Below are 12,093 nucleotides of genomic sequence, written 5' to 3'. Positions count from 1 at the left end.
TGCTCCAGGCTGAGCCCCTGCCCAGCTCCCTCAGCCTCTCCTGGGGCTCCAGACCCTTCCCAGCTCCATTCCTTTCCCTGGACACCTCCAGCCCCTCAATGTTCTCTCTGCAGTGAGAGGCCCAAAACTGAACGCAGGATTTGAGGTGAGGTCTCAGCAGCGCCAGCAGATGGGGACAGGCACTGCCCTGGTTATGCTGGTCACAGTGTGTCTGGCACAGCTCAGGTGCCATTCGGCTCTTGCCCACCTGGACACACTTGGGATCTTGTTCAGCCACTGTCAACCAGCTCCCCCAGGCCCTTTTCTGATAGAAGGATTTCCAACCCCTCTGTCCCCAGCCTGTCATTGATGCCAACTGCAGGTGAGTGCACAAAGATGTGTTTTATTACTGCCCAGAATACCCAAACCACACAGATTCACTGTAGGATTTTAATAAAACTTGTTTCAAAGCTTCAAGATGCACCTGCCATGCTTCAGTGACTTCAAAGGCTGAAATCTCACTGCTGATTAGAAGCAGCCTAAACAGCTCCTTCTCTTGTGCAAAACCAGGAGATTGAGAAAGTTTTGGTGAAGATTACATGAATGTACTAATTTCTGAGCAGGTAAAAGGATAAGGAGTTTGATTTTGCAATGCAAGCATGCCAGCCTGCAGGTTTGACAGCCATTCAGGATGGGAAGTAATAAATCTTGTCATAATTACACTTTTAGAGAGTCAGAAAGCCTCTGATCAATTCATTAGGGCATCAGAAAATAAAATATCATTGCCCTTTCATCTGAAGACTTACATTACTGGAAGTTTCTTTTCAAAGAAATGATATTTTTTAAACAATCACGTTACAGGAAATAAAACAGAATACATAGTCTTGAGCTTCCTTCTGGGAAACCATGTGCAGATGTTCAGTCAGCAGCAGCCACTGGAGCTGATGTCCAGGCAGGAGTTTCCCAGGAGCAGCTCAGTGCCACCATTAGGGGTTTCCAACGCTGGTCTGATGAGTAGGATTAGAAACTACAAGAAAAATAAAGCAAGAAAATAAAAAGCAAGAAAAATAAAGCAAGAAAAAGCTGCTGAGAGGCACAAAGTCTTTCCTGGATACACTGGTTTTTTCCACCTTTTTCTCATCCCTGTATCCTTGCACCTCTGAGACCTCGTGGTCCTTCCAGCCTTAGAATGAGTGGTTTGGGGAAAATTACTTGACATTTCAAAAGGTTCAACTTCTAACAACTGCTTTTAGCCCTGGAATTTAACTCTCTCTGGGTTACACAAACACTTTGACTTCCCCCAACCCTGATGAGAAAAGAGCCACGGGAGGCAGCTCAGCACATTTTAGTGACCATAAAAATATGATAAAAAAAGAAATGAAAAAACCTCTGTTGTATAGAGAGAAGGTAAGCTGGACTCAGGTCCTAAAGAATGAGGTGAAGCCACCATAATTTAGCCTTTAAGTGCAAATATCTGTCTTAAACAACAGTGTTTCCCTCAAATAGTTGCTCAAACTCAATGCAGGAACTGCATGGAGATGCTTTGTTGTCTGTGCCTTGCAGAAGGATAGTGTAGGTGATCCCTAGGTATTGTGATCCTCTATAAATGGGTTTTCAGAAGGAAAAATAATCCAATCTAGTCCAGTCCATTCTTCAAGCCTCTGTTTTCCCACATCATTTCAGTTGGGAGACCCATAGTCAAAAGTGTTTTAGTAGAACCCTGAGTGTACACATCTCTGACCAAGACATTGTATTACTGTGGCACACCTTTGATCAGGTTTGTTCAGCTATTGGTGTGTGAGGCCATACAGTATCAAAACTACTCCAGATATACCTTAAACTGATTTAAAATTTTGGGGAAGATGAGGACAGAGCAGGAGCTTGGAGCAGCACAGTAAGACTTTGGAGCAGGTTGGCTAATTCTAGTTGCTTTTTCATCAACACCTTTCCTGTCAGAAAAGACTATGAAATAAGGTCTTTAGAGGACACATTCCCAAGGTCCAGAACAGTCTGGATTTTGAGGGATTTCCCATCTGCTTGAAAGGAAGAGGCAGGGAATAAGGTATGATGAAAGTGATGGATTGCCTGGAAACCCAGTTAACATCACCTCTGCCTCCAGTGCTGTCTGAGTGCAGCTAAACGGACAGTCATCGTCTTTTGGGGGTAGAATTACTGTGGAAATCTTAATTCTTTCAATTTTTTATGTGTGGAAAAGACCTAATAGTGCATTTATTATTTTTGACAGATCTTAGACCACTGGTACCTTTTGTGGCACTCTCAGGCTCCTCTTTCCAGGATGAGAGGTCAAGCACATCAATCCCTTGGCAATCAGTGAAGTCCTCAGGATAAGTGTTGATCTTGAACACATCCCTGGGTATCTTTTTGATATGAGTATTGTCACAGATCACCCTTGACACTGAGATTTTTCTCAATGCTTGCAACTGTTGTGGAGTGAAAACTCCTGGGTTTTCCCACCAGAATCTGCAATGAAATTTTCAGAAGCAGTTTATAATCTCTGGTTACTTGCTGAGAACCTGACCAAGGTGAGTCTGAATGGTCCTTAATCCACCTTCCCTGGGAACACCCCTTTAGAAAGAGGTGTCTTCAGTGTGGCCAGATCTGGGTTCTGCCAGTACAGAGAGCTTGCCTCTTCCACACAGCATCACCAGACTGCTGGGATGCAGGGATTTATGCCCTGAGAGCAAAAGACACCTCAGGCAGAGGCCACAGCAGATCCCTCATGATCTGGAGCTGGTACTCCCCAGCTACATGAATCTAGAGAAACAGGCTGACAAAAACATCCTTTGGCAACTGGGCTGAAATTAAGGGATGAGCCTGGCTGGGAGCACTCACTGGAGTGCTGTAATGGGTTGGATTAGTGTGTCACAGGAAATGTCAGCATTTACCCCCTAAAAAATGCCACAGGAATGTATCTCTCACCTGTCCCCATCTCGCAGGTTCCTGAACTGGGTGCCAATAATGCAGGACAGGAGGGGCCCAACTCTGCCCTGGGGAACCACGGGCTCTGCAACTGCCCCAATCCACAGGTCAATATTGTACGGTGTCCCATACACATTCATGAACTTCTTGGCCAGTTTGGGATTGCCCAGTACCTCAGATAGTTCTTCTACAGTTTGGGGTTGGGAGAGCCCACAGAAGCCCCTCCAGGCATTGTAACCTGCAAAAGCAGGAGCAGCAGATGACCAGGACTCGCCACCACACCTCCAAAAGCACCTTTCTTGGCCCATGAGAACTGCCTGCTTCTTCTCATTGTATTAAAGGATCTGGAAGGCGCTATTGCATGGGCAGTCCCAACAAATGTCACATTTTCAAATATTTTCTCATATGTACACTCAACAAACAGTTTGAGTCATCTTTGTGACTACACCTCATCCTGTTGGTTAAATCTTTCTACTGCTACAGGTGAACATATCAGTCCTTGCAGCTTTGGGAGGCAAAATTTCTAGGATCAAATTCTTAGAAAAGAGGAAATTTGGTTGTGTTTAATACAAAAGCACCTGTTCTTCTCTAGCACCTGGGGCAGTCCCACCTGTGGGTGCAAGTCACTTCTGCTCAGGACTCTGGCTTGTCTGGGACACAAGACAAGATTGTGGGCAAAGAACAAATCACAGGGCAGGTGTCCAAGTCCATGTGAAAGCCTAATTTGGTCACTTGTGTCTCTACCTTCAGTCTCTCACCCACTTTCTTACATTATCCCCAATATCATCTTTGATTTCTAAGCCTTTTGTCCTTGTCGTATGTCTCACAAAAAGATTTTTATCATACAGAAACCTCTTATTTCCTGAGCTTGACTGTCTGTGCATCCTTCACCCTCAAATCAAGGTACTGGTTCTTCCCATTAGTATAGAAAAAGCTTAATTCATTCATGGAATAAGCAGAAGAAGGAAAAAAGGTCTCATTTACAGGAGGTGTGGACTTGTGTCTCCTTACCTGGAAGGCCATGGTCTCTTCCCCGTTGCATGTTCATGGCTCCTAGATCCAGACCCATCACCTCTGTCTGTTCAAAGAGGTGGTTCTGGAGCTCCTCAATGAGCAGCTGGTTCTGTTTCATCAGTTTTGCATGGTCCACAACCATGCCTCGGATCAGGGGGTCGATGCCTCCTGCAGCCATTTCAAAGCAAGGAAAGATTTTTTGTGCCAAGGTGCAGCTTTGATGATCCCTTTCATGCAGCTGAAACAGTCTACTATGGGCTGGGTGGGGTTTTCGTCTTCATATTTTCATTTCACCATGTGTATATGGAATCACAGAATCATAGAATCACAGAGTGGTTTGGGTTGGAAAGGACCTTAAAGCCCCTCTCATTCCACCCGTGCCATGGGCAGGGACACCTCCCACTGTCCCAGCTTGGCTGCTCCCAGCCCTGTCCAGTCTGGCCCTGGACACTGCCAGCGCTGGGGCAGCCACAGCTGCTCTGGGCACCCTCACAGGGCTACCTGTATGAACATGTGCATGTCTGCAGGTGCCAGTAAATAAAGCCTCGCATAGGAACTAAATTCCTTATCCCTCCCCATCCCTTAGCTTTTCCTTCCACACTCCTAAATCCACTTGCCATCCACCAGTCCCTTTCCAAGTCTGCTCCTCAGCCTGCCAGGCTCCATTATGTTCTGGTGCTTGAGTCTGTCCAAGGTTTTGGGTTTTGCAATGAATTTTGCTTGTAATTCACTATTAATTGACAGACATTTATTAGAACATTAAATGTAGTGATAGCATTAATTAGTGTCTGACATATTTTTCATAGCAATTAAGGAGACAGTATGAGCAAAACCAGGAAAATTGGCTGCACTACTGTTAATTATATTTCCCATGACTAGTTAACCCATTTTGGAAGAGATCTCAGTCTTCCTCAGAAAGACTTATCTGGAGATCTCAGCTGTGTAATAGCAGGACCCCATAACTCCAGTTAGAGCGAGGAAGAGGGATGGGCACCTCTAGGAAGGAATGATGCTGCTTTAGTTCAGTTAAACTGGATGCATCACCCTCTGTCCATGTCTCCTGGTTACAGAGGAATATAAGAGCTTTGATTGGCATCCACTTTGGTGAATGGACATTTGGCACAGGGAATCTCCTCCCTCCTGGAGCACAGGAGCAGCTGTACCATCTGAGCTGATGTCAAACACTCCACTGTCGTGTCTTGCTGAGCTGTCCAAGGAATGACTGAACATGCTGCTCAGGATTCTGGGCTGGGTGACAAGGCGGGGGTCACAGGTTGGACTTGATGGTCTTGTAAATCTTTTCCAACCTAAGTGATTCTGGGATTCTGTAATTCTGTGTTCCTGACCAGCTGATCTCCACCCCAGGACCAGACCAGGACCACTACTCCATGTTCTTACCTTCCATTACGATTCTCCATGGAGCACAGAAGGTCAAATGCAGAGGGACGTGGGAGGAGGAGCACAAAGGCTGAAAGCTCTCATTCAAACGGGACACAAAAGGCTGCACCGAGGTGTGGCCAAATCGGAAAGCCAGGGAGAAAACATTTGAGGCCCTTGGATCCACCTTTTCATTGTAACCACTGTACAAAGGGATCCACCTGCTGGTCTCCTCAGCCAGCAGGAGTGGGAGGTAATCTCTGTATGTTATGATCTGAGAAACCACAAGAGCACAGCAAGTTACCAGCAGCTGCAGCAGAAATGGGATCAGAAGTCAAGTGCAGAGAATGAACGTGGATTCTCTGCAGCAGAATTCATTAAAATCTTCAGAAAAAAAGAGCTGTAGCAATGGAATAAGTTTGGCATAATGGATAGACATTATTTTAAAATGTGAAATTATTTTACCTAATAATTAATTTATGCATTAATATAATAAATAATTGATAGATCAGTAGCATGGCTCATAAAAAAGCTCTGGATATCCATGCTGTCTCAGATGGACTATCCTCATTCACAGTTTCCAGCTTCCACAATTAACTCCACTCATTTGGCAAAACACTTTCATCCTTTTGCCTGATGGAAAAAACATTTCTAAGTTTGTGGATGATAAACAGTTAAGAGTAGGATGATAAACAGTTAAGAGTAATCAGTACCTGGTTTATGGCAATCACAATCTTTCGACTCTCCTGGTAAAGCTTTTCCCCATCCCAGTGAGGATTTAATTTCCTCAGCTCCCTAGCCAGGCGATTGTGCTCTCGGACAAAGAGAGTGTGCATTGCAGAGAGTCCCAGGTTTTCTGTCACCCGTTTGTCACCTAAAAGGAAAATATTTTATGAATTTTGTACATTGCTTTCAATTTCAGAAGCAAGTTTTTGTGTTAGTACAGTCAAGTAAAAAGTGATGATGTTTCTGGCAATAATGCTGTGTCTGCCCCATCCCTGGAGGTGCACAAGGCCAGGCTGGATGGGGCTTGGAGCAACCTGGGGTAGTGGAAGGGGTCCCTGCCTATGACAGGAGGTGGAACAGGATGGTCTTTAAGTTCTCTTCCATGTCAAACCCTTCTGTATTCTATGAAAACTGGAGGGCACTCACTGAAGACCCTCAGTGAGATGATGGAAGAAGTACTGAGCATCTCCTCACTCAGCAAGGAGCCCTTCTCACAGGCAGAGAATGAGGAAATGAGAACACTCTGTACCCTTATGATTGACTTTGCAAGCTTCACATTTATAATGTTTTTTTTAAATGTTATTCCTGTGATGGATCACTTCAAATTTGAATAAGTTCTGTGTTTGTCTTTAGTTTTTTTTTAATTTCATACTAGTCTAGACTTTTCTTCTGATGTAGAGTGGGTTAGTTAATTAATTAATTAACTAGATTTCTTAAGAGTGTTTAACTGTTAGTTTTGATTGGGTTGAAAACTGAATCACAGAATCACAGAATGGAAGGGACTTTAAAGCCCATCCCATTTCAACCTTCCACTACCCCAGGTTGCTCCAAGCCCCATTCAGCCTCACCCTGGACACTTCCAGGGATGGGGCAGCCACAGATGCTCTGGGCAACCTTTGCCAAGGCTTCACCACCCTCACAGGGAAGAATTTCTTCTGTATATCTAATTTAATCTATTCTCTTCCAATGTGAAGCCATACCCCCTTGTCCTCCCACTACAGTTTCTAATGCAGTCCCTCTCCAGGCTCCCTGTAGTCCCTCCAGATCCAGGAGAGTGCTGTGAGGTCTCCACACAACCCACTCTTCTCCAGGCTGAACAGCCCCAGCTTTCTCAGTCAGCACTGACAACCTGACAATTGGCATTCAAGTGAATGGTGAATTCTAGGTAGATGAAAAAAGTTTCAGAGAAGTTTTAAACACTGGTGGCTATTCTATTGAAAATTTCTCATGCATTTGAAAAGACTTTATAAAGGAAGAACAAATTGTTATAATTTTTTGGGAAGTTAAAATAATATTTATGTTTATTAATCGATTGTTGCTTGATTATTTTTTTTTTCTAACTGGGAGGAGGATTCCCTTTCGTAGTCATGTCTTGAAGTGCCTCATTCAAATATCACAGAATCACAGAATATCCTCTGTTGGAAGGGACCTACAAGGATCCCACACAGAGATACTTGTCCCTTTTTGACTTCATTGTTATAGGTAAAAGTTAAGTTAAAATATGATATAGTTCAATTATATTTTATTAATTATATTATTTGTATTATGTTAAAGGCGGGGGGAGCTTATTAGAATGTGCCAGAAGGGTCCAGGGTTTGGTGAAATGGGTCTGACGGGGCAAGGCAAGGTTGAAGAGAGATTGGATGGAAGATCTGACCAATCATTTGAAGCCCTGCAGAAACGACTGGTCCAAAATGAAAGGCGATAAAGACCAATGAGAAGCCTGGAAATGGACCAATCATCATGAGGATCCAAAATGCACCAATCCTGGACTCGAGGGGGACTATAAATGTGGGGCATTCAGTTGGGTTAGAGTTCTTCTTTTTGGATACTTTTTGTTTGGGAGAACCCAGTGCACTTGGGGACAGACGCACTGTTTGGTTTTTGGCTCGCTGTGTGGGTGCCTGGGCTTATCCTGGGCACTCCATTCCTTGTAGCTATTTTAATAAACGAGAACCTCATTCTCTGGAGAAACTTTGGTCTTGTTCATATTCATAACATCATGACCCACTGAAACCCCCCAGCTGTACCTTACCTGCTTTAAAGCAGGGGATGTTGGCGCTCCTGTTGGTGAGCGCACAAACGCTGTGCGTCGTGTTCTCGAAGGGCAGCAGCTCCAGCCCCGCATCCCAGAAGAGCTGGTTCACGGCCATGAGGCCCAGCTGGCTGCTGAGGTTCCTCAGACTCCTGGCCAGGGCGTCATCGCTGCCGTACACGGTGCTGGCGTCGATGAAGGACGTGGCGGCGTTGAGCTGCTCCCGCCGGAATGCGCCGGGGCTGCACGCGGAGGCTGACTGCACGAATGGCATGCAGGTGTCGGGGCTCAGCGCCCGCGGGTCGTCAGGGGGGAACTAAAGCGAACAAGCCAAGTGATGCCTCAGAAAGCCCTGTGGTTTCATTTTTGCTGCTGTAAGAGAGGGTGGCACAGGTGAGAGTCAGGGTACCTTAATGGGGAAGCAGGGGGGCTTGAAGGCACAGCTGGTGTGGCACTGGAGCTCCAGGCTGGCTCCTTCCCCACTGGCAGGGGCCAAGTCTATGTCGTGGTTGACCCACTGGCCCCATTGCATGAAGACCAGCGAGAGCTGCCGGTCTGCAGTGATGTTCTCGTTGGCCGTGTGAGCAATTTCATTGGATACTTTTCGAACCTGCAGGAAACCAAAATGAAAATATGACTGTCTCTGCCACGGTGGAGGGGTTGCCTCTCACTTGAACTCCCACTGAGACATCTTAGAATCACAGAATCATGAAGGTCAGAAAAGACCTCTGAGATCATCAACCTTTGACCGATTATCCTCACTCCCTCTAAACCATATTGAGAATTGCCACGTCTACCCGTTTTTGAACACCTTCAGGGATTGACTCCTCCACTGCCCTGGAAATCCTGCTCCAATGCTTAACCATTACGTCATTGGACACATTTTTCCTAATATTCTAAACCTCAGCTAGTACAGTTTGAAGCTATTTCCTCTTGTCTTGTCACTTGCTCCCTTGGAGAAGAGGCCAACCCACAACTGGTCCTTTCAGGTAGTGGTAGATTATGTACAAGATTATTTTAGATAAATTACTAAGAGTTATGGCATTACACAGCTCCATGTCATTCCTCAGCTCCATCCAATCAGGTGTAAAAGTAGACTACACAGTCCTTCAGCCAAACCTGGCTTCATGGAAAGCCTGTTCCAGCTGAAACTTGTTTGTGAACACCAGAAAGTCAAGGACATGGCTGAGGAACTCCCAAGCCTTGTTTTTTATACAAACCTGGTGTCCTTGAGCACTGGCTGCAGCAATCCTTGGGATGTACACTTTGGAGACTGCTTAGAAAAGCATCCATAACCTTTTTCTCATGTCTGTCTCCAACAAAAAATATTAACCTGAGCAATAACTCAGTTGTGGAAAAGCTGCCTAAGATCAAGCAATTTACACTTCAGATATTGCCACTGCTTCCTTCCTGATGGGTGCACTGAGGGCAGTGTCCTTCCTCATGGCTGGATTAGGATAACAACTCTCACCAGCGGGAGCAGGAATCCATTGTAGCGCTTTCCTTCACTTGCCCCTCTGGGAACAGACACTCCATCTTCGTACACGGCTGGGAGCCAGCGCACAAAGGCGCGGTTGGAGGACCCCAGGTGGGAGTAATTTCTGCAGCATCACCAGAAAAACAACTTCTGTTATTTTTTCAAACATCAGCAGCTTTGCACAGACCAACATTTCACAGCCCTTTATTCCTTGCCTGAACACGCTGGTAACAGGGATGAGACTGGCAAAACTCCAAGATGCAAATTATACGAAGGTTATGACTGTGGAAAAAAATCAACTTTTTAAAAAAAGGTGCCTTGTATCACTCTATTCATTGTGTCTGTCAGTTAAAACTGCATTAATTTTATCTGGCATCTAAATCTCTCTACCACCTCTGTCTTCTCTGCGCTCTCAAAATCAGACTCACAGCAGGGCCATCAGCATGGTGAGGGTGGCCACGTCTTGTCCAGCTGGGGACTGGAAGCTTGCAAAGATGAAGATTCTCCACTTCTGTGGGGATCTGTGCCATGGCTGCCCCTTGGGGAAGTTTTTACACAGACCCTTTCAGCCTGCAGCTGTGGCCACTGTGTTGTTGCCTTGCACTGCTCTGAAAAGTTTGAATTACTAAAGTCAGCATTTTGTGTTCAGAAGAAAAAGAATTCTGATTGAGCCAATGATCTGTGGCCCTGTGGGCACAAAACTCAGGCAACATCTATATGATGTGGCACTCAGGGTTCTGGTCTGGTTGATAAGGTGGGAATGAGTCAAAGGTTGGACTTGATAGTCATGGACACATTTTCCAACTTAAATGATTCAATGATTGTGCACTGGAAAATGAGAGGAAGTAGCTAGTGCTCACAGCAATGTGCTGTGAAATAAAAGTATGTCCTAGGAAAATGACTGTGCCAGAGCTGAAGCAATTCCATCAAATATTAAGGACTCAGAACCACCAGGGTCTTGTTCCTATTGTTATTACTGTCCTTGCAGTCAAACTATTTTCATGGTGTGCACCTCAAGCTGAGCAAGATCCTTGGGAAAATATTAACACCACAAGGATTCCTCAAGCCTCCCTCCATCTCTCTGACAGCCCAACAAGGTCAAGGACAAGCCTACCCTGAGCCTCAAATCAGCATGGACACAAAACCCCACAATGGGTCAGCTGGAACAAACCACACTGGAGTCACTGGTCCCATGTCCCTGCTCAGGCAGGGTCAGCTCAGACCACATGGCACAGGACTGTGTCCAGATAGTTCTGGAATGTCCCCAGTGAAAGAGACTCCATACCCTTCCTGGGCAGACAGTCAATGCTGTCCCTGTAGGGGTGGAGGCCCCAGAGTCCAGGGCAGCAGACTGGAACACCCCAGTGAGTGTGAGCTCCCCGCACCCTGCTGCAGAGCTGTGCTGTGTCATCACATCTGGCACATCTGTTTCATGCCAGGTGCACATTGGATGCAAGTCCAACTCAGATTTGGGGTCTGGCGCTGACACGGCAGGACAAGGAGCATTGACTGTTATTGTCAGAGTAGAAATTTGGTCATTTTCTGGTAAAAAAATATGATTAAAAAGCACAACAGGAAATAAATGATCCCAGCTTTGAACCTGGAGGAAAATTGTGCAAAAAAACCCCTGAAGAACTAATTTTCTCAGATAAAGGATGTACAAGACACAAAGTTGGAAGGACCAAGAATTAAAGTCTTATTTGATTCCCACCCTTACTCATCACAGAGATACATCAACAGCTGAATATTATAATCTAAATCAGCTGGGGAAATTAGTATTATCCCCACGGAAGAGTGGAGGGATGATTTCCTATAGCCTCCAGCAAAATGAGAGGCGGAGTCATAGCCTCAAAATTTTCTCAACTTCTTACTTGCCCCCCACCCCAAGATCCTTTCCTTCATCTAAAGCAGCATCTAAAGGGCAGTGGGCGCAAATCTTTTTTTAGGAAGATTTTAAAGAAGTTTTAAAGATATTTTAAAGATATTTTAAAGAAGTTACATATTTTTCCTGACAGGCACAGGTAGAAATGAATCCTCTGTTATAGGCTCATTAAACTGAGCATTTCACTCTTCTTGCCCTTTTGAAAGGCACTTTCAAAAATCACCTACCCTGGGTCAGAATAAAGAGACTCACCTTGTCCACACAGAAATCCTACCTGTTGTTGCACTCCCCAGTGATGGTCCGGTAAAAGTCCCTCTCTGGGCATTTAATGGAACGAGTCTGATAGTCACAGCCAGTGCCCTTGGAAATCATCTCCTTCTGTCTCCTGCTCAGCAGGTCTGCAAGACAAACCCTGTAGAGTAACATCTGATCCTCCTCTTCTTTTGTTTGTGTTGGCTTCTCAGTGTTCTAGGTCAACATTTGAGCCCACTGAATTGGAGCTGTGGAATAAAACATCTGGATTGGAATTGTTAATTTGGTGCCTAAATCCTTTTGTGGATCAGCCTTCCCCTCTGGACTAGGGAAACTGGGTGGGCATAAAGCAATTTTTCAGGGGAATGTGGACAGCATCATCACCAGGAAGGTTTTACCCCAGCTGGGAAC

At 45.3% G+C, this 12,093-nt stretch overlaps 1 protein-coding gene across 1 annotated transcript; it reads right to left on the bottom strand.

Moving 5' to 3' along the window:
- Positions 1-362: 362 nt before the first annotated feature.
- Positions 363-11,825, bottom strand: LOC135455714 (myeloperoxidase-like). Its single transcript, XM_064729145.1, has 10 exons — positions 11,705-11,825; positions 9,543-9,672; positions 8,481-8,681; positions 8,072-8,387; positions 6,024-6,184; positions 5,332-5,584; positions 3,931-4,101; positions 2,920-3,157; positions 2,243-2,460; positions 363-1,006 (listed from the first exon to the last, which is right to left on the bottom strand). The coding sequence occupies exons 1-10, from the start codon at positions 11,800-11,802 to the stop codon at positions 966-968; spliced, it is 1,827 nt and encodes a 608-aa protein (XP_064585215.1). The 5' UTR covers positions 11,803-11,825; the 3' UTR covers positions 363-965.
- Positions 11,826-12,093: the final 268 nt, after the last annotated feature.

Source organism: Zonotrichia leucophrys, chromosome 19 (assembly GCF_028769735.1).
Source record: "Zonotrichia leucophrys gambelii isolate GWCS_2022_RI chromosome 19, RI_Zleu_2.0, whole genome shotgun sequence".
NCBI classification, from domain to species: Eukaryota; Metazoa; Chordata; class Aves; order Passeriformes; family Passerellidae; genus Zonotrichia; species Zonotrichia leucophrys.
This window is presented reverse-complemented; position numbering and strand designations above follow the sequence as displayed.

Excerpts from the sequence above, each read along its gene's own strand:
- LOC135455714 (XM_064729145.1), bottom strand. The coding sequence starts at position 11,802 with ATGATTTCCAAGGGCACTGGCTGTGACTATCAGACTCGTTCCATTAAA. Across the intron at positions 6,185-8,071 it reads CATCCCCTGCTTTAAAGCAG|GTGACAAACGGGTGACAGAA; the intron begins GTAAGGTACAGC and ends TTTTCCTTTTAG. Across the intron at positions 4,102-5,331 it reads ATGGAGAATCGTAATGGAAG|GAGGCATCGACCCCCTGATC; the intron begins GTAAGAACATGG and ends AAATGGCTGCAG.